The 21,204-nt window shown below is 38.2% G+C and overlaps 1 protein-coding gene across 1 annotated transcript in view; it reads left to right on the top strand.

The window, feature by feature from the left end:
• The first annotated feature begins 468 nt into the window (after positions 1 to 468).
• PDE3B (phosphodiesterase 3B) overlaps positions 469 to 21,204 on the top strand; it is a 260,862-nt gene continuing 240,126 nt past the window's right edge. Inside the window, exon 1 of the mRNA XM_004472520.4 lies at positions 469 to 1,878. Within this exon, the coding sequence (XP_004472577.2) occupies positions 880 to 1,878 (999 nt within the window). The 5' untranslated portion in view covers positions 469 to 879. The remainder of the gene's footprint in view (positions 1,879 to 21,204) is intronic.

The following is a 21,204-nucleotide window of genomic DNA, read 5'->3' as shown; positions in this document are numbered from 1 at the left end:
ACAAGCCTAGCCACAGCGATGAGGGTTTCTTCGCCAGGCCCATGGTGTAAGCTGACTCGCACCAGGTCACGGCTGGACTCCCACAGTCCGAAGGCCCACCCCGGAACGCGGCTGAGGTCAGGGAAAGCCCTGCCCCCGCCAGCTTGGTATCCGCATTAGGCATACCCCTTAGGGACCACAAACGCCCCCTTACCCTAAGACCCAGTGGTGATCGGTGCCCAAAGGGAACCTGAGCGACTGGGTTCCCAGGATGGCGGGCTTGCCCCTTTCCATCCAAAGATGACCCCATCCACCTCTTCCTGTCCTGGCGGGTCTTGGGGCGGCGGTTCTCATCTCCGCTTCGGGACGCTCAGCCAGCGGGGTCGTCGGCTCGCGTCCCCGCCGGGTGGAGGGTCGAGCGGCGGCGCGGGTGGCAGAGGGACAGAGCGCGAGCGCGCGCGGGCGGGCGGCGGGCGGCGGGCGGGGCGCGCGGTCGGGCCCGGGAGCCGCGGGGGAGGAGCGCCCGCCGCCCGCCCGCCTGCAGCTCGCGCGCCCAACGGACCAGGCAGGGGCCGTGAGGTAACTGTTGCAGCCAGCGGGAGCTGGGAGGCGACGCCGACTCTCCAGTCCCGAGAGGTGCCCGAGGGAAAAGGAGGGGGCGGCCAAGGGGTCCCAGAGAAAAGCCCCTTCCGCCCCTCTCCTGAGCCAGCAATGTCGCGGACTCCGCTGTTCCTCCACCCGCGCCGCGGGGACCCGGGGCCGCAGCGGCGGGCGCAGCCCTGACGCGCTGTGGAGCCAAGGGGTGCCCGAACGCTGGGGCTGGGGGTCGGGGAGCGCGAGCGGCCGCAGGGGTCGGATCGCGACGTTCTGAGCGCCGCGGCCACCCCTCGGGTCCCGGCCATGAGGAGGGACGAGCGAGACGCCAAAGCCATGCGGTACCCGCAGCCGCCAGACGGGGCCGGCTCGCCCCCCGAGAGTCTGAGGAACGGCTATGTGAAGACCTGTGTGAGCCCCTTGCGGCAGGACCCTCCGCGCGGCTTCTTCTTCCACCTCTGCCGCTTCTGCAACGTGGAGCTGCTGCTGCCGCCGGCGGCCTCCCCCCAGCAGCCGCGGCGCGGCTCCCCCTTCTCCCCGGCGCGCCTCTCGCTGGGCGCCCTGGCCGCCTTTGTCCTCGCCCTGCTGATCGGCTCCGGGCCCGGGAGCTGGGCTGCGGGGGCCGCCCTGCTGCGGAGCCTGCTGAGCGTCTGCTCGCACTGTCTCAGCCCCCTGTTCAGCATCGCCTGTGCCTTCTTCTTCCTCACCTGCTTCCTGACCCGGACCCAGCGGGGCCGCGGCCCGGCCCGGAGCGGCGACGGTGGCTCCTGGTGGCTGCTGGCGCTGCCCGCCTGCTGTTACCTGGGGGACTTCTTGGTGTGGCAGTGGTGGTCTTCGCTTTGGGGGGACAGAGACCCAGGCGGCCCCCAGCCGCCGCCGCCCCCGGCCCCGCACACGCAGCCGGCGGCGGTGGGCAGGTTGTTCTCGGTGCTGAGCTGTGTGGGTATGCTGACACTCGTGCACCCGGTGAGGCTCCAGCACAGCATCCTGGTGCTGCTCTTCGCCAGCTTCGTCTGGTGGGTCTCGTTCTCCAGCCTCGGATCGCTGCCTTCAGCCCTCAGGCCACTGCTTTCCTGCCTGGTGGGGGGCGCTGGCTGTCTGCTGGCCCTGGGGCTGGATCACTTCTTTCAAATCAGGGAAGCTCCTCATCATCCTCGGTTGAACAGTACCGCGGAGGAAAAAGTGCCTGTGATCAGACCCCGGAGGAGGTCCAGCTGCGTGTCGTTAGGAGAAACTTCAGCCAGTTACTATGGCAGTTGTAAAATGTTCAGGAGACCTTCTTTGCCTTGTATTTCCAGAGAACAGGTATGTTGCCAGAAAGCAAGGTTTGGTCAGGAGGTGTTTGCGGTTTTATCGCTTGAATCCCCGAGTTGAATGAGCGTGTTTGAAAGCATGTTAGCTCTCAGGGTGGGGGAAGAAAGGAAAAATAACTTTTATTCTGGAAAGAATTCCTAAAATACAGGAAGCTTTTTAAAAATGCAAAAGCGAGTACCGTAGAACTATCTTCTATCTTGGGGTACTAATGAAAGAATAGACTAATTATATCGCACTTTTTAAAGACTTGGTTTATGCAATAGATGAGTTCTCAGAAGAACGAGGTGAATTATTTGTGGTTTAATAGATTGACTAATCCCACTTTGGCATACTCTGATGTATATTTTTTTGGTGCCAGCTAGTTTTTGCTCTTACCGTGATGATGCCTCCCCAAAGACATGGTGCAGTCATGAGAATGAACATATGTAGTACACACACACCTACACATACACATACACATATAGGTACTCATTCAATATGACTTTTGATGTGAGTTTTAATCAGTGTAGTTTCATTATTATTATGATAATCCAGAGGGGATTCTGAGATTTTATCATTAGAACAGTGATGTGCTTTTGAAGTGAGACTTGTTAATTTAGATGAAAAGATTGTGTAAATAATTTTTTAGAGACTTTTAAAAATTCATCCCAGCAATATAGACCAATATAATCTTTTACAGACTAACTCATGGTCGGTCTTGTGTGTTGTTGCACAATTAGGAGAATGTTTGAACAATTTAGCCTTTAAACTTAGTAATGTCTGGAAGGATGCCAAAAGCATTTCCAATTTTTTTCTTAGGTTTAAATTTTTTTTTTCTTTTCAAACTGAAATCTTGGCCAGGGAATGAGTTTATATGTTTATATAACCTAGGAAAGTCTTCCTGTTCTGTATCACCAAGGAACTTATTGAGCATTTACTAAATGCAAAATGCTTCACATATCTTGTCTGAAATCCTCACAAGAACTCTCTATGGTAGGTAGCATTAATCTCATTTTAGAGATGAGAAAATTGGGACTTGCAGAGTTTACTCAACTTTACACATACAGTATGTGGTGGTGCTGGGATTTGAACCTAGATTTTCAGCTTCTCAATGCTGTGTTCTCACTGAAAAGGATGAGATGTTTTGTTCGAGTGGGACTCTATCTACACCGTTGATCTTCAGATATTTTTGATTAATGATATATTTTACACTTGAACTCAGTATATTTTAAACAAAAGTTTTTTGTTTTTACTACGTCAATGCATTCTTCTCCACTGTTCTCTTCTGGTCTTGACTCTTCTCTTCCATTAAAAATAATGTACAAACTATCACAATGATCTTATATGTTGAACACTGGTCTGTAGTGTTCCAATGAGGTGACATTATCTTTCTTGAATGACTTTAGAGGCCACTTTTGAAGTTTGTAGTTATTTGGCCAAATGCTTGAAAAAATTTTGTCATGCTTTTGTTTTCTCAGTTCACTACCACTGATAACTGACAGTGCTTAAGAAAAGGTATGTCAGAAGAAAAATTGTGAGAGGGCTCACTATTGAGCAATATAGTATCAGTTGTTTTCATAGAATGAAGTAGCATATATATATATATATGGACTATTATCACTTGTATATATGAATGGACTGGCTGCCTTTCATTTTTACAGTAAAAAAACTGTTTTTAGCACAGTTCCATCACATTTATATGCAATTTTCCTGAACTTAACAACATTACAGTTTAACTTATTCTAACTGTAAATAGTTGGTGTACAATATCATAACTATTCTCTTGCATTTTGAAAGAAAGTTCTTTTTAATCTTAGTGTGGTGCCTTTCCATCATGGCAACATTTTTCAACCTTTAAAGTGCTGCGTTGCTATGCTAGGTAACTTCATCTGTTATTTGTATTAGTGGAAAATACAATTCGTGCTTCTAAAAACTGTAATTTTTTTTTAGTGTGGAAAAATCTTACTAACATTCCTCTTTGAATGGGAACAGTTTTGGGGTCTTAAAATATATGCTAATAGTTGAGGGATTTACTAATAAATGGTTACTTAATGTTCAGTGTGACAAAATAATACTATTTTGGCATTAAAGTAGAGGATATTTTTAACTCAGCAAAGATTGTAATAACAAGAATTTTTACTTATGCTTGTTACTGAAGTTTAACAGTGGATCTGTGTATTTTTTTTTGGCACGGTATAAACATATTAAGGAAATTTAGAAGAAATTAGGACTTTTATGGGATTAAGAGATCAAGAGATTTTCCGATTTCCAAAAGTGCTAAACTTTGTATATGGTAATTATAAAAACTTTTCTTATTTCAGAAAGTGAAAGAAGATGAAAAGATTTTTGGGAGAATATGATATAGGGGAAATGCCCTTGATCATGGGCAGAAGATCAAGGGTCAAGTCTTGGCTCTACTATGTTATCTTTAAAAAGTTAGTGACCCTTGCTGAGCCTAGGTATCCTGTCAAAGCAGAGAATTCCAGTAGATGAACTCTAAAGTACCTTCCAACTTGAAAATTTATTTCTTAGTTTACATTTTTTATAAATTGTAAATAAAAATATAACTAAAACTTCACAAATTAATAGTTCTTAGAAGTTTACTTAAATGTTGAATGTTGATGTCACTGATTTTTATTTTACAAGATGTAATAATTGGAAAAGATGAGAAAATATTCTGTGTTTTCTCACTGGAGAGAACTGTTCTTTTTACCAAGTATATGTAGATTCATTTTTGTGATGACAAAATTAGTACACTTTCATTTGCTTAAGAATTTAAACATTTTTATTAATATCCTAGAAAACCACTTGGAAGCATACATCAATATAAATGTTTTTAATTGTATAAGAATAGATTTAAAGTGATTTCTAACTTTTGGGATATTACTTTAGGTACCAAGTTAAAAATAATGGCATGTTTGTAAAACATTAGACTTTTTATATGCATTGTATATATATGCATTAGTTCTTAACTTTATTTTTTAACAAAGCATTTAGAGATTTGGAGTTTAAATCTATACTGTAGACTGTGTTCTGCTTTGGTGAGGTAATAAAAATCCCATGGAAAGAAGCAGTAAGTTTGTAGTATATTTGCCAGTAGTCAGCTGCAACTAGTAGGAAGTTAAAAAACACACACATCAGTTGTCTATACTAGAAACTTTGGCCATAATTTAACAGAAGACATTTTGTGCCATTTTAGTTGTATGTTCTACAATGTAGTTTTTAGCTTTTCAACCGAATCATTTTGTGTGTGATAGATTAGGTAAATATGAGGTTTTGAAAAGTGTAAGTTAGAGTGTGAGATACTTTTCTATACCTAAAATGCTAAGTGTTTTCCAAATGGTTAGGTAAATATTTAAAAATTTTGTGGTCTTAAAGCCCATAAATATTTAAAGTGTTAATTTTATTTTAAAAAGGTATATATGTAGTGTGAGGCTTAAAACGTTTTTTTTAAGTTTAAGTGAATATTTACCCCTCCTCAGGAATTTGCAAGGCATTGCATACTCCACTGTGAATTTCCTTAATAATGCTGTAGTATATGTGAAATTTATTTTATGGCTTTCATGAGTGAGTATTTCATTCTAATATCATGTTAATATTTTTCAGGAAAATGCCAGCTTTTATAATAATTTTATGTTCTATTTTGTAAATATTATATGTACTTTGCCATCAGAGTTATCTTTCTAAATCACAGATTTAATCAAGTCACTCCTTCTGTTTTAAAAATCATGTGTTTTCATTGTCCACATAAAGTTCATGCCCTTGACCCTGGCTTACAAAGTACTTAATAACCTGCTCTTAATATTTTTGTTTGTTTTGTTCTTTAAAAAGCAGTCTAGGACTTGTGGAACTCCTGACTCCTCATGTTCATCCTTGGTTCTAGTTAGCTGAGGGCTGCTATTTTATGGAGCCTGTAGATTTTTCTTTATTTTTCTTTTGCTATTCCTACTGGTTTTAATCTCCTTTAAGCAACAAAAATGATTACAAAATCATTAGACATTACAGTGATACTCAAATTCCTACCTAAGTCAGGAAGAAGGCTCCATGACAGCAAATTAGCTATGTTTTTAAAAAAGTTGATAAATCAGGTGAGGCAGCAATGATGGGTTTTAGAATATTTTCATTATATCCCATGAGGGAGAAATATCTTAATAGTTTTATGTTTTCCCATATGAATGGCAGGTCAATAGAGCCAACCGTAAGTAAACTGCAAAGTATGTTTTCATTGTCCTTAGATTCTCTAGCCTCCTCAGTAGAAGGCCCTTTTCTCCTTCTTTTCCCTTTCAATGACCAAGTTGGTTTGTTTCCTAGCACACTGTCCTGCCCTTACCATCCCCCATCTAAAGCAAGAAGAATCTATACATGTTGGAAAAGCATATTTAATATAAATATGCTTGTACAAATATAAAGAGATTTAGAATTTATCTGAGTAAAACCTGCTCATTTAATAGAAAGGAAAGAAATTAAGCCCCACCCCAGAGAGATAAAAATGGCTCAGGGTTTTGCAGCAAGATATTGGAAAAACAGGGACTAGAACCCAGGTCTTGACTCTTAGTCTACTATTTTCCCTAGCAAGCATATGTGCCTGCAGTCATAGTTTTCTAAGGCAATACTTAAACTTCACAAGCCATCTCCAATTATATGATAAAAGGCTATGTCCCTTCTCTAATTGAAAAAAAAAGAGGGTATGTCCCTGGTTAAAGGAGGTGGGGAACAGTGGCAGGAGAGAAGTGGGGAAGAGAGGCAGGAGGGACTTTTGAAATCACATAGTTCATAATAATGACCTTGAGGATAAGCTTACTACCTGATATACTTACTGCAGGATGACCACTTTATACAGCTGGTCTCAAACCCAAGTGCCTTCACAGACCAGACATATAACACAAATGTATTGAGGAAGAAGGAGAAAGTAAAACGAAGGGTAAGAGAAATGGAAGTGAACTGACTGTTGCTTGTTTCACCTAAAGACATTCAATTTAAACAAAACAAACCAAACAACTATGCTTGCCAAACAAAACTTTAGGGGAGCTTGGTTCAGTCTGCGGTAGTTATTGACGGTTTGTAAGATTGGTTTGGTGTTCAGCTTGTCAGTTGTAAGCCGATCCATGTTTATTTAGGTGGTTGTTAGAAGCCTGTTCTTAGAAGTTGGGGACAGAAGTGTGTATCTCCCACTCTCTTTCTTGTAAGACTCAGAGCTTTCCCTCCAGCACTGATTTACCTAGCAGGTATCTTATCTTTATAGATTTTTCCTCCATTAGCTAGAATACATTGTTTGGCTACCTCTTTCTCCTTTACTTTTCCTACAACTTGCATTCAGCATATTTTAAATTTATTCAGTAAACATTTATATTTTAAAATGAGAAGTGCCATACATAAAAGATTGTATATCTATATATTTTATATGCTTTAAAGAAAAAAAATAAAACAATAAAAGACATGTACTCATTACTCATTTCCTTTGAAGCCCCCTGTGTAACTTCTCTCTGATCTGCTTTTCTCTCCCACTTTGGTAGCACATCTATTCTGAATTTTTTTCTTTTCCTTGCTTATCTTTATAATTATAAACCCCTGTAAGTATATTCCTAAGTAAGAATTATTACTTTTGAATTTTAGATAAATTTAATTATACTGTATGTATTCTTCTGTAACTTTTTTTTTCCTTAATATTTTCTGAGATTCATGCTGATGGGGTAGTTGTAGTTCATTTTTCTTAATGCTGTGTAGTATTTCATTGTACAAACATAGCAAAATTTATCCATTTCACTCTTCATGGACCCTTGGGTAGTTTATAGTTTTTTGCTATTTTGAATGATGCTCTTATATTATTATTATATATATTATAAATGTCTTCTGGCATACATGTGTGTATCTCCAGGTAGAATTGCTGGATTGCAAGATATGTTTATATTCAACTTTATTATGTGTGGTAGGCAGAATAATGACTCCCCAAAGATGCTCACATTCTAATCCCTGGAATTCATGAATATTTACCTAATATGGCAAAGAGGACCTTGCAGCTGTGATTAAGTTAAGGACCTTGAGATGGGTAGATTATCCAGGATTAACTGAAGTGGCCAAGTGTAATCACAAGGGTTCTTAAAAGTGAAACAATGGCAGAATGGGTATAGCTCAGTGGTTGAGTGCCTGCTTTGCATGGATGAGGTCCTGGGTTCAATCCCTGGTACCTCCTTAAAACAGAAAAAGTAAAACAATGAGGTAGAAGAGGTCAGAAAAGGAAATGGGACAATGGAAGCAGGGTTGGAGAATGCAATGTGAGAAGGATTCACTCAGTCTGCTACTGCTGGTTTTGATGATGGAAGAAAGGGGTTATGAGTCAATGAAAGTGGGAATCCTCTAGAACTGGAAAAGGCCAGAAAATAGTCTCTTCCCTAGAGCCTGCAGAAAGGAACAAAACCCTACTGACACCTTGATTTTAGTCCTGTAAGACCTGTACCAAACTTATGACCTACAAAACTGTAGGATAATAAATTTGTGTTCTTTTATGCAAATGAGCTTGTGGTAATATGTTATAGCAGCAGTAGAAAACCAATACACTATGTAAAGCAGAATTGTTTTTCAAAATGTTTATACTATTTACATTTTTGCTAGCAGTAGTTAAAGACACCATTGGATTCACATTCTCACCAATAAATGATTGCTCTTCGCTGACCTTAATTTTTGTCCGTCAGGTGGGTGTGAAATGTTATTTCTTTGTACTTTTAATTTGCATTTTCCTGATTACTAATGAAGTTGAGTATTTTTATGCGATTATGGTTTATGTTTCTTATGCAGGGATTACTTGTTCATGTTTTTTGCTCTTTTTAAAATCAAGTGATTGGGTTTTTCTTAACAATTCACGTTGAGTTCTTTATATATTCTGGACACTAATCCTTTATTTGTTATTGGGTTGCAAATATCTTCTTCAAGTTTGTGATTTGCCTTTTTACTCTTTTTGTTTTGTAATAGAAGTTATTAATTTTAATGTTTGTCAAACTTACAAATCTTTTCCTCTAATGGTAAGAGTAAGAAACACTTTGCTATTGGACATCATAAAATATACACCTATATTATTTTGTTTTGTTTTGTTTCTTTGAGCCACTGGGCAGTTAAGATTTATTCTTTCCCTCTATATTGCAATGCTTGATAAAATACATGAAATGCACAATTAAAAACAGTTTAATCATATTGAGTAACAGGATAATTTAGACATAATCACAAATTAGATGGATTTTGAGAGGATTTGAAGCACTTCAATTAAAGACTATTGGTTTTATGCTAAGCAGCTTTCTTGTGTGTTCATCACACATACACGTACACATTATCATTACCATCATCATAATCTCCTAATCTATGCCTTGTTGTCTTTTAGAAATACATATCTGTCAGATGGAACCTGCATATGGCAGTATTGTCATTTGGATGACAAAAGAAAAATGATTTTCTAACTGTTAAGCATGCATGATCTTGATATTTTCAGTCGCTGTTGTGTTTGTAGGATGCTGTTGTTGAACATTAGAATTAGGTTCAGAGAATATCTGAACAGGGAAATATTTGAGGAAATATGGTAAGGGCTCTGGAAAATTATCATATCTATGGTAATAATTGCATAAATTATTATGTCTTACCTCAATTTAGCCTACTTACTTGAAAATTTCATCATAATAGGGACACTTGCAGGGGATATTAATGTATTGCATTCAGATTTTATTTTAAGATGTAAAAATAAAATCCTAACATCAAATGTCCCAGGATAGCCACTTTATATTTAAATTGAATTTCTTCTGAAGTAGAAATTTCTCATTCCTGTCAATCTAGATAAACTTCGAAAAGGTAGTTAAAATTTGTAAATTTCTGTAACACTATTCATTAAAAAAATAGAAATGCAAATTCATCTTTAATGGAAAAGAGTTTTGTTTTCTTTTTATTTAATGGCTTTTATTTCCTTGCTGCAAAATGAGAAAAATAAAATACTGAATGAGAAACTATAGTGGACTATCTTCATTAAGGAATCCCTCCTTCATGCAAAGTGGAGAAACTTAGCTCACTCCTATTAAAGTTCAGGAAAGCAGCTTTTAGAAGGAATTCCAAAAGTTGGAGAGTTTTGCACTGAAAAACAAACCAAAAAAGAGTGACGCAAGGGGACCAGGCTGAATAATTATCTCGGTTTTTAACACAATGTTTAAGAATCATAAGTGCAATCCAAATCCATCCGATTTTCAGAATGCACATTTTCCACAGGGGAATGTTGGAGAAGTAGAGTTCAATCATGACCGTATTCCTTTGGTCATTTTTTTGCCTATGATGTTAAAAGAAGAAAAATATGTTTCTCAAGGTGGATATAGCTATTATTTTTATCCAAATAGCCAGTAGTCAAATCACCTTTCCTCCTAGTCCATAGCATTTGGAAGCAAAGTTCAGAACAGACAACATTAATAATGACATTCCTGCCTCTTCCTCCCTATCTTTAAAATTTTTCTTTTTCTCTTTTACTGCACAAGCTAGGACTTTTAATACCATGTTATATAGTTGTGATGATAGGGAGCATCTTTGTCTTTTTCTTTATTTTAAAGGGAATGTTTTTAGGATTTATATAAATTATGATGCTTGATGTAGAATTTTGTTGATACGCTTTATTAACAAGGTAACTTTTTTAATCTTAAAGGGCTACTGAATTGTATTGATTTCTTTTTCTGAAGTGCGATAAACAAGTGCTCTTTCTCTGTAATATGTTAATTGATGAATTACTTAAATTGAATCTCCCAATATTAAACTGGTCTTTTATTCTTTTGATGCACCTAATTTGGTTATAAGGTATTACTTTTTGCTGAATTTGATCCACTGCTATTTTGTTCAGGATTTTTCCATTTATACTCATGAGGGATTTTTTGCCTAGAATTTTCTCTTTTTTAAAAATAATTTTCTCCCATCATTAAAAGTCTTTATTGTTAGGGTTGTGCTAACCTATAATATGATTGGAGAATCTTCTCTTTCTTACTTGTTGAAAGGGTTTGTGTAAGATTCTATTTGCTTCTTGAATGTTTATTAGTATTCACATATATAGTTATCTTGGTCTGTTCTCTTTGCTACTTATACCAGGATTGGTCAGATTTTCTATTTCTTTTTAATTAAATTGTTAAATCTGTTTTTTTTTTTTTTTTAGTAATTTATTTGATCTAATTTTTCAAATTTATTTCATAATTTTTTAATCTGTTTAATCTTTTTAGCAAATGCATTTATGTCCTCTTTTTCATTCCTAATATTATTTGTATCTTTTTTCTTCATTTCTTAATTAACCTTGCCAGAAGTATGTTTGTGTATTAATCTTTAAAAAAACAACAGTTTTTAGCTTTGTTGATTCTCTTATTGGTGCTTTTTTGTATTTTATTTATTTCAGCTCTGATCTTTATTATATCCTCCTATTTTTACTTACTTTGAGTTTATTTTCTTGTTTTTCTAACTTTCTAAGTGGGATGCTAAGCCCATTAATTTTCTTTTCTAATGTATGCATTTAAGACTGTACATTACCTTCTGAATACTGCTTTATTTGAATCTCACAAGTTTTGATACATAGTGCTGTTATTGTTCAATCCTAAGCATTTTATAATTTCTCTTTTCACTAATGAATTGTTTATAATTAAAAAAATAAATCTTTGAGAATGTCTGACAACAAGATGGTCCTCATATAGTTTATTGATCCAAATTAATGCTCTCTACGTGGACTGAGAAACCTAAAGTGAAAAATATAAAGTGGTCCCATGTTGGTGGTGTTCCCAGGCAACTGCTAGAAGCAAATCAAGTTCTCTAAGGCTTCAAATAATTCCCACCCATAAAATTCCAAGGAAATTGAGCAGTACATGGCCAAAATCCATAAAACATACAAGGATATAAGTCTTATTAGTAAGAACCTGCAGGAAGTATATACAGCAAAAAAAAGATACCCACAAAGGATTTAGATGTTGGATTTACCATACACCAAATATAAAAATACATGTTTAAGGTTTAAAATTGAGACTTGGAAAAATTATTGGGAAATAGGGAATTAAGAGAATTAGCATATAGACTTGAGCAAATAGAACTTCTAAAGATAATAAAATAACCACAAATTAAAGACTTACTGCATATATTAAACAGCACTTGAGAGACAGAATTTGTGAAGTGGAAAATAGATCCAAAGAAATTATCCATAATGTGATACAGAGAGAAAAAGAGAAGGAAACTAAGAGAGGTCAAGCTTGAGAATAAGGAGAATAGGTTTTACATGGATTTGATCGGAGTTCCAAAAGGAGATAATAATATGGAGAAGAGGCAATATTTGAAGAAATAATGGCTTAGAATTTTATATAACTGATGAAAAATCCAATCCTCATTTCCAGAAATTCCATTGAGCCCCAAGCAGAATAAAAAAATAAAAAGAAATCCACCCTAGATCCATCATTGTAAAACTACAGAACAGGAAAGAAAAAGAAATACTAAAAAAGTCAGAAAGAAAAGAAAAATTACCTACAAAAGAATGAACAGCGTTAGACTGAAAGCTGGCTTATCAATAGCAGCAATGGAAGCCATAAAACAGTGGAATATTATCCTTCATGTGCTGAGAGAAAATAACTGTCTATCTAGAAACCAATGCCCAGCAAAACTACTTTTTTTTAGAAAGAAAGCAAAATTAAGCCCTTTCAGACAAGCAAAAATTAAGTTTTTACCACCAAAATATACTCCAAAAGAAGTAGAAGAACTGAAATCAAGAAGACATGCTAATGATAAATATGTAGGTAAAACTAAGCAAACATTGATGTTATAAAATATTACTAACAATGCCTAATTTGTGAGAGGAAAACAGGCCAGAAATAAAATACTAGAAAACAGTAACCTTTACTTTGGAAGGAAAAATTAAGATAGTGTGCTAAAAATAGTTCTTGTATATTTTGAGGGGAAAGTAAACATTCTGACTTTAAATTGTATTAAGTATGCATGTTAAAACAGCTAGTAATTCAAGCTGTTAAGAAAAACAGCTATTTATTTTCTGGAGAGTACAACTCCCATTGCATGGTCTCTTTCGTTCCACCCTTGACTCCCAATTGCCCCATTAAAAGCCTTCAATGATGCCTAAGTCTTTGGTTTAGTATTTAGGACCTTTTACGAGCCAGTTCTAAATTGCCTTTGCAGCCCTAGCTTCCACAATTTTAATTTCTGCATCCAAACCAGATCACTTCCCCAAGTGATCCACATGAATTCCTCACTCTATCCCTTATCATACTCATTGCCTTTCCTGAAGTTTGTATATTCATCTGTTTTTATCTAAACCTTACCCATCCTTCAAAATTCTGTTCAAATGCCAGTTTTTTTCGATGAAACTTTTTCTAAAGACTATCTCACATATCAAATGAAAATAATCTCTCCTTCCAGTGAACTTCAATGGGATTTTATTTCTGTCAGTCCTCTGAAATAATCACATTATGCTTTACCTTATATCCGTGGGTGGACACAGCTCATCTCATTTACTAGACTATAAACACTTGTGGGGACTGGCTGGAATTTATTTTTCCCCCACAAATGGGTTGTTTGTATTGTAAATAACTAATTGCCGGGTCAAGTACTATTATATTTCCTGAGAAGACAAATAAATCAATCATCAAAGTTGTGTGGGGTAGAATGAAGGAGCTACAGAGCAGGGGTTGAGGTAGGGAAGTATTTTCAAGGCTTTCAGAGAAATCTTTTGAGGATTATCTCCTATATATTATTTATTGCCCTTAAATTATTTATTATTTATTATCTACTAGGGTATGATGTGGCCTGGTCCTGGCCAGGCTTTCTGGTTTCACAGATAGAGTATGATCTTGCATATGGAAAAAGTGAAGGACTCTTAGATCTGGTTCTTACAGCATATCGGTATATGACTCCAGATCATTTCTTTTTCTCTTTCCCTGTTAGCTTTCTTAAGTACAAAAACAAAGGGTAGGAATGGCCTGACTGCAAACTTGTCCTTTCATCAGTTTAATTACTTTTCTAAGATACCTTTCTCCCATTTCCAAACAGGTCTTTGTGTTTCTTTTCTAAATCTGAACTAGAATAACTCAGGTGAAAATATTTGCTACTTTGTACATATATATATATTCATACATATACATATACTCACATATGATCAACAACTGTTTCCAAATTCACTCACACTGGGAAACATTCCTTGTGTGTACTATTCTATTTATACCTTTAATTGATTCCCATCACATTGTATATTGTACTTTGTGTATACACTCTTTTTCTTTTTTTAAAGATTATTTTATTTATTTATTTCTCTTCCCTCCCCGCCCCCCCCCCCCCCCCCAGTTGTCTGTTTTCTGTGTCTATTTGCTGCGTCTTCTTTATTCTTTGTCCGCTTCTGTTGTTGTCAGCGGCATGGGAATCTGTGTTTCTTTTTGCTGCGTCATCTTGCTGTGTCAGCTCTCCTTGTGAGTGGCGCCATTCCTGGGCAGGCTGCACCCTCCTTCATGCTGGGCGGCTCTCCTTACAGGGCGCACTCCTGGTGTGTGGGGTTTCCCTACGCGGGGACACCCCTGTGTGGCACGGCACTCCTTGTGCGCATCAGCACTGTGCATGGGCCAGCTCCACACGGGTCAAGGAGGCCCCGGGTTTGAACCGCGGACCTCCCATGTGGTAGACAGATGCCCTAACCACTGGGCCAAATCCACCGCCCTATACACTCTTAATTACCCTCTCAATTACTAAACAATGCTTTTTTGAACATTGTAGTGTGCTAGGTGCTGTTTGGTAAATATAAAGATGAATAAGGCAGTCTCTGTCCTCAGGGAGTTTATATCTAGTAGAGATAGGTGTGTAAACTAGCTCACTGTAAGACAGAATTAATGCTGTTTTTCCAGACTGAGTAGTTAATGGTGGGAAGGTTTGTTTTGGAAGTCTTCAAAGAGAAGACATTTGAAAGATATATTGAATTTGATTAAGTAGTGATAGACATTGTGACTGATAAAGAAAATATTTGAAGTTAAAGAAAGTTCGTGGCTTGTTGTAGAAACCATAATGGAGTGTTAATAAAAGGAAGGTATAGTCTATGTAGGGATGTTATAGGAAAACATACTGGAAGCTTGTTTGAGAGTGGAGAATCTTGAATGCCATTCTTTATTTTTGGATTAATTTTATAGGCAGTTAGTTGAAAACCATTGGAAGATTTTCAGAAAAGGAGAGACATTTTCTTTATTTTCGGGAGATTATCAACAATGTGCAGGGTGGAACAGTGAATCAAAGGATTGGGAGTAGGAAGGCTATTGTAATCATTCATGTAAGAGGCTATAGAACAATTCCTTTTCATTGTCCTGACACTTGTCTTATAACCAGTATTAAGTAAAAAATCTTTGCATAAGGGGTTATATGGGAGCAATTCTTTTAGCAATTTTCAGTATTAGTTAGGACAATAAAGGAAAGGTACAAGTGATGTTTTCAAAAGTGCTTGAAAGGATAATTTGGATTTCTTATCTTTGAAGTTTCAGAGTCAAAGGTTAAGAACATTTGGTCTACCAAAGGAAAAATTTGTCAGCTGCTGCAATCATATCTTACTTTTTTTCCAGTTTGTCACTTTGGAGTTGCAGGTGTACTGGAACATCAACAAATGGCCTTACCAGTAATTCTTGCTTTGTAGTTCACTGTTAAGTCTGTTGACAGCTATGCAGGCCCACCTCAAGGAAGGTAAGAGGGAGACAACAGATAAGGTGACAGAAGGAGGAGAAACAGTACATAAAAAAAGTGACTACCCCAAACCTCTTTCTCAGTCCAGTTAGCGTTATGCATCTGGCTTTGCCTCCTCGTTGCCACATGGTTACCCCTGTTTCTGCTTACTGAACACATCTTGATGAAAATAATTCATTATATCTTTGATAAGTAGGGGTTGTCATTTTAATACTGTTCGTCTTACTGTGCCATTATACAGTGATACCCTCAGTGGCTTATAAAATGTCTTTGCTTTATAGTATGTGATCTCAGACTTTAATGCGTTTTGAGTTCTTACCTGCTCTTTAATAGTTATTTTGCTTGCTTTTACTGTTATCAATCTTTAACAGACCTTCCTTTTCCTAGTTTGTTACTGATTATCAGCAATGGGTTGGGAAACTACTTAACCTGGATAATTAGAAATGGCTATAAAAATAAGGATGAAAAGACCTCAAAGTCTTTCTCAGGCTTAAAGTGTTTGGACTTTGTAACATCTATTTGACTGCTCAGAGTCTTTCTTTGCTTGTTTCAATAAAGAACCTCTATGTAAATGAAGTGTTAACCATGTTGTTTTAAAATTATCAGCCAGATATATTTATTTTTCCTTTTTTATTGATGCTATACTATGTACTATGTACATATCATAAAGTGTACAACTCAACAAATTTTTACATATGCTTATATTCATGTAATTACCACTCAGAACCCTGCTTTAGACTATTTTCACCACCCTAGTTGGTTTCCTCTTTTTCTTTCCCAGTTAATAGCCAGCCTGTCAACATATCTGCAATTCTGACTTTTATCCTGAGATGGGTTTTGCCTGTTTTTGAACTTAATGTATATGACTTCATATAGTATGTACCTTTTTTTTGTCTGATTGCTCTCACTCAACTTTATGTCTGTGAGATTCATATTGTGTATAGCAGTGGATATTCTTTTTTTTCATTACTGTGTAGTAATCCACGGTATGATTATAACACAATTTATTTATTCTATTCAGTTTGTTTCCAGTTTGTGGTTGTTATGAATGAAGGTGCTGTGGAAATTGTCATACATGTCTTTGGTGGACTTAAGCACTCATTACTCTTTGATATGTTATCAGAAGTAAATTTCTGGGGCTGTTGGGTGTAAATATATTTAGTTTTGGAAGATACTGTGCAGCAGTTTTCTAAAGTGATTGTCCCCATTTGCATGCCACCAGCAGTATATGAGACTTACATTTATATCATATTCTTGCCACCACTTAGACTTGTTAGGCCTTTTAATTTTAGCCAATCTGGTGAGGGAATATAGTGGTAACTGATCATGGATTTTAACCCTGATGTATAATGATAAATATCTTTCTGTATAGTTTTAGGCCATTTAGATAATTTGTAAAGTGCCTATTAAAATCTTTTGTCCTTCTCTCTCCCAGCTACTTTTTTTACTTTTTATTTTGAAATATTTTCAAACTTACAGGAGAGTTGCAAAAGCAATACAAACCCCATACAGAAAACTCCAACATACCCCTACCCTCTCCCAGATACCCAGGTCCACCAATTTTAACATTTTTCCATATTTGCCCTCTTTTTTCTTTTCTTTTCTTTTCTTTTCTTTTCTTTTCTTTTCTTTTTTTTTCTTTTCTTTTCTTTTCTTTTCTTTTCTTTTCTTTTCTTTTTTTCTTTTTTCTTCTTTCTTCTATCATCTGTATCTCTATCAATCTGTCCATGTGTCTATCATCTATCATCTATTTATCAATCCGTTTTCTGAACACATCAGTGTAGGCTGTATACCTCATGCTCCTCAGACACTTAATACTGTCATGTGTATGCCCTAAGAACAAGGATATTTATGTATATAAACACCTTAAATGCAGTTAAGTTCAAGAAATTTAAACATTGATATGAAACTTGCATCTATATTCCAGTTTTTTCATATGTTCCAATAATGTCCCATTGAGCCTCTTCTCCTCCTTTGCTAGATCCCATCCAGGATCATATATTGCATTTAATTGTTGTTTTCTCTTTAGTTGCTTTTTCTTTTTTTTTTAATCAAGGGGACATATATATGACTTAAACTTTCCCATCTCAAACACTCCCAAGTATTTCATTCAGTAGGACTACTGATATTTATAGTTTTACAGTACCCTTACCATCTTCCATTACTAAAACTGTCCCATTTCCCCAAACAGAAATCCTACATCCATTATGCTGTAATTACCCACTTTTCCTACCCTTGCCCTCGGCAAGCTGTAGTCTTTTTCCTGTCATCTATCTCTATGAACTTGCATTTTCTCCAAACTTTTTTTTTTAGGTCCTGGGGCCAGGGATTGAATCTGGTACCTTGTATGTGGGAAGCTATTGCTCAACCACTGATCCACACTGGCCCCCCTGAGTTGGTTTTTACATTTGTTTGCTTGTTGTTTGTTTGTTTTTGTTCTTAGGAGGCACCAGGAACTGAACCTGGGACCTCCCATGTGGAAAGTGTTGAGCTACATCTGCCCCCTCTCCAGTTGTTTTTTTCCTCCCTCCCCCTCCCCTGGCCCTGCTGTTTTCACTTTCTGTGTCCATTTGCTGTGTGATCTTCTGCATCTATTTCTCTCTCCTTTTTTTTTTTTGCCTTCTTGTCTTGTTTTTCTCTTTTAGGATTCACAGGGATTCGATCCTGGGGACCTCTGATGTGGAGATAGGTTCCCTATCACTTGTACCACCTCAGTTCCTGGTTTCTGCTGCATTTCACCTTGACTCTCCCCTTTGTCTTTCTTTTGTTGTGTCATCATCCTGCTGTGTGACTCACTTTGTGCAGGCACTGGCTCATTGTGTGGGTACCCAGCTTGCTGCATAGGCACTGGCTTGCCATGTGGGCCCTTGTGTGGGCACTCAGCTTGTCACACAGGTACTTGGCTCGCCATGCAGGCACTAGTGCGGGCACTCGGCTTGCCGCGTGGGCACTTGCATGGGCACTTGGCTTGCCGCATGGGCTCTGGCTTGCCACGCAGACATGCTTTCTCTTTTTTTTTACCAGGAGACTCCAGGGTTCGAACCTGGGTCTTCCCATATGGTAGGCGGAAGACCAACCGCTTGAGCCACATCCACTTCCCCCCCATTATCTTCTTGCCTCCATGGTTTCTGATGAGAAATTGGCACTTAATCTTATTGAGGCTCCCTTGGACAGGATACACTCCTTCTCTGTTCTGGCTTTCATAATACTCCCTTTATCTTTTGCATTTGAAGTTTGATTATAACATGCCATGCTGTGGGTCTATTTAGGTTTATCCTGTTTGGAGTTTGTTGGTTATTTTGTATGTTTATATTCATGTCTTTGTGAAATTTGAGAAGTTTTCAGCCATTGTTTTCTTGAATATTCTATTTGCCCCTTTCTTTTTCTTCTCCTTCTAGGACTCTGAAAATGCATATACTCGTATGCTTAATAGTGTCCCAGAGATTTTTCATACTCTGTTCACTTTTCTTCATTGTTTCTTCTTTCTGTTCAATGGTCTTGTCTTCAGTTTCCCCATTTCTTTCTTCTGCCAGTTCCAATCTGTTGTTGAACCCCTCTAGGGAGTTTTTAATTTCTGTTACTCTGGTCCTCAGCTCTGTTTGGTTTCATAATTATAATTCTTTATTGATATTATCTTTGTGTTCATCTGTTGTTTTCCTGCTTTCCTTTTGTTCTTTGTCCATGTTTTCTTTTAGTTCTTTGAAAACATTTTGGACATTTTTTAAAAGTTTTGTCTGGTATGTCCCAAATCTGGTTCTCTTCATTGATGGTTTTTATTATTTTAATCTTCTCCTTTGCCTAGACCATTACTTCCTGTTTCCTTGTATGTTTTGTGACCTTTTGTTGAAACTTGGATGTTTTGATATTTAATGTGTTATTCCTGGAATTTAGCCTCTGAGGCATCTGTCCTTAAGCTTTTATCTGGATAGTAGTATGATGCAGCTTTCCCTGAATGCCAGGAGCTAACCAAAAAGGAAAAAAGAAGGAAAAAGTAAACACCTTTCTCAATCTGGGTGGATTGACCTGTGCAAATGCTTTCCCTCTTGTCTGCATACAGTAAGTTTAGAGAATAGCTGCAGGCCAAAGTCCAGAGGCTTCCCTGATCCTTTCTGTACATGCATCTTGCCTTGGGCATGTACTTATGGCCCTAAGAATTCCCCTGTTTACTCAGATACAAATATCCCCTCTTCCCTAGTAAAGCATTTCCTCAAGGTCCTAGGCTCTGAACTGTGTGTCCTACACCCAGCAATCCCTTGCCCCAGGCAGCCAGGGCTTGACTATTATCCCACACAGTTCTCTAAAAGAGTTTTATTGGCTGTCTTCCACATCCAGGGTAAGTTCTGAATGGTACAACCCTCAGGCCACCACCAGACAGATTGGGCCAGGCATACATCCTCCCAGTATGTGCACGAAGTTTACTGTGCACCCTCTGGAACCAGGCCCTGGGGCCTGCACTGAGAGCACATGCCAGCTCCATGGAGGGATGGGAGAGGGAACAGCCAGGACACCACGAAATCCTACCACTTTGAAATAGCCTTCATCTTGATTTGGCATTCACCCTATTACTGAAGTCCTTTAACTGTTTTCGAGAGCTTTGAAAAAGATGTTTCTGCCAGTTCTTATTTGTTCAAAGCTTTTGTAGGGGGACGGATCCCTGAAGTGTCTCAGTCTGCCATCTTGACCAGGGCCTGCCTTCCCCACTCTTAAAAATTTTAGGTTATCATTTCTTTTTTTTTTTTTTTAAGATTATTTTTTTATTTTTAAATTATTTATTATTTATTTTATTTTATTTCTGCCCACTCACCCACCTACCCACCCCACTTGTCTGTTCTCTGTTTCTGTTTGCTGCATGTTCTTCTTTGTCCGCTTCTGTTGTTGTGAGCGGCACGGGAATCTGTGTTTCTTTTTGTTGTGTCATCTTGTTTTGTTAGCTCTCTGTGTGTGCGGTGCCATTCTTGGGCAGGCTGCACTTTCTTTTGTGCACCTTATGGGGCGCACTCCTTGCGCGTGAGGCTCCCCAATGTGGGGACACCCCTGCGTGGCAGGGCACTCCTTGCATCGGCACTGCACATAGGCCAGCTCCACACGGGTCAAGGAGGCCCAGGGTTTGAACTGTGGGCCTCCCATGTGGTAGACGGATGCCCCACCACTGGGCCAAGTCTGCTTCCCAAGATTTTTAATTTATTTATTCCCCCACCTCATTGTTTTCATTCACTGTCTCCTCTCCGTGTCCATTCGCTGTGTGCTTTCTGTGTCTGCTTGTCTTCTCTTTAGGAAGCACCAGGAACCGAACCTGGAACCCCCCATGTGTGAGAGAGGGGACCAATTGTTTGAGCCACAGCCACTCCCGATGTTTTCTTTTATTAGTGTTTTTGTGTTCTAGTTAAGAAATATTTGCCTTATTCCAAAATCATGATATTATTCTCTTATGTTTTCTTTTAAAATCTTTATTGTTTTAACTTTCATATTTAATTTGGTTTTCCATCTTGAATTAACTATCTTGTCTGGTGTAAGATACTGATCAAAGTGTATTTTTACTCAGTATGGTACCCGGTTCAGCCAGTACCATTTATACAAAAAAAGAAAACTTCCTTTCCTGTCTCTGAATTCTCTGATACCTCTATCATAAATCAGGTAACTGTT

This window comes from Dasypus novemcinctus, chromosome 10 (assembly GCF_030445035.2).
Source record: "Dasypus novemcinctus isolate mDasNov1 chromosome 10, mDasNov1.1.hap2, whole genome shotgun sequence".
NCBI lineage: Eukaryota > Metazoa > Chordata > Mammalia > Cingulata > Dasypodidae > Dasypus > Dasypus novemcinctus.
This window is presented reverse-complemented; position numbering and strand designations above follow the sequence as displayed.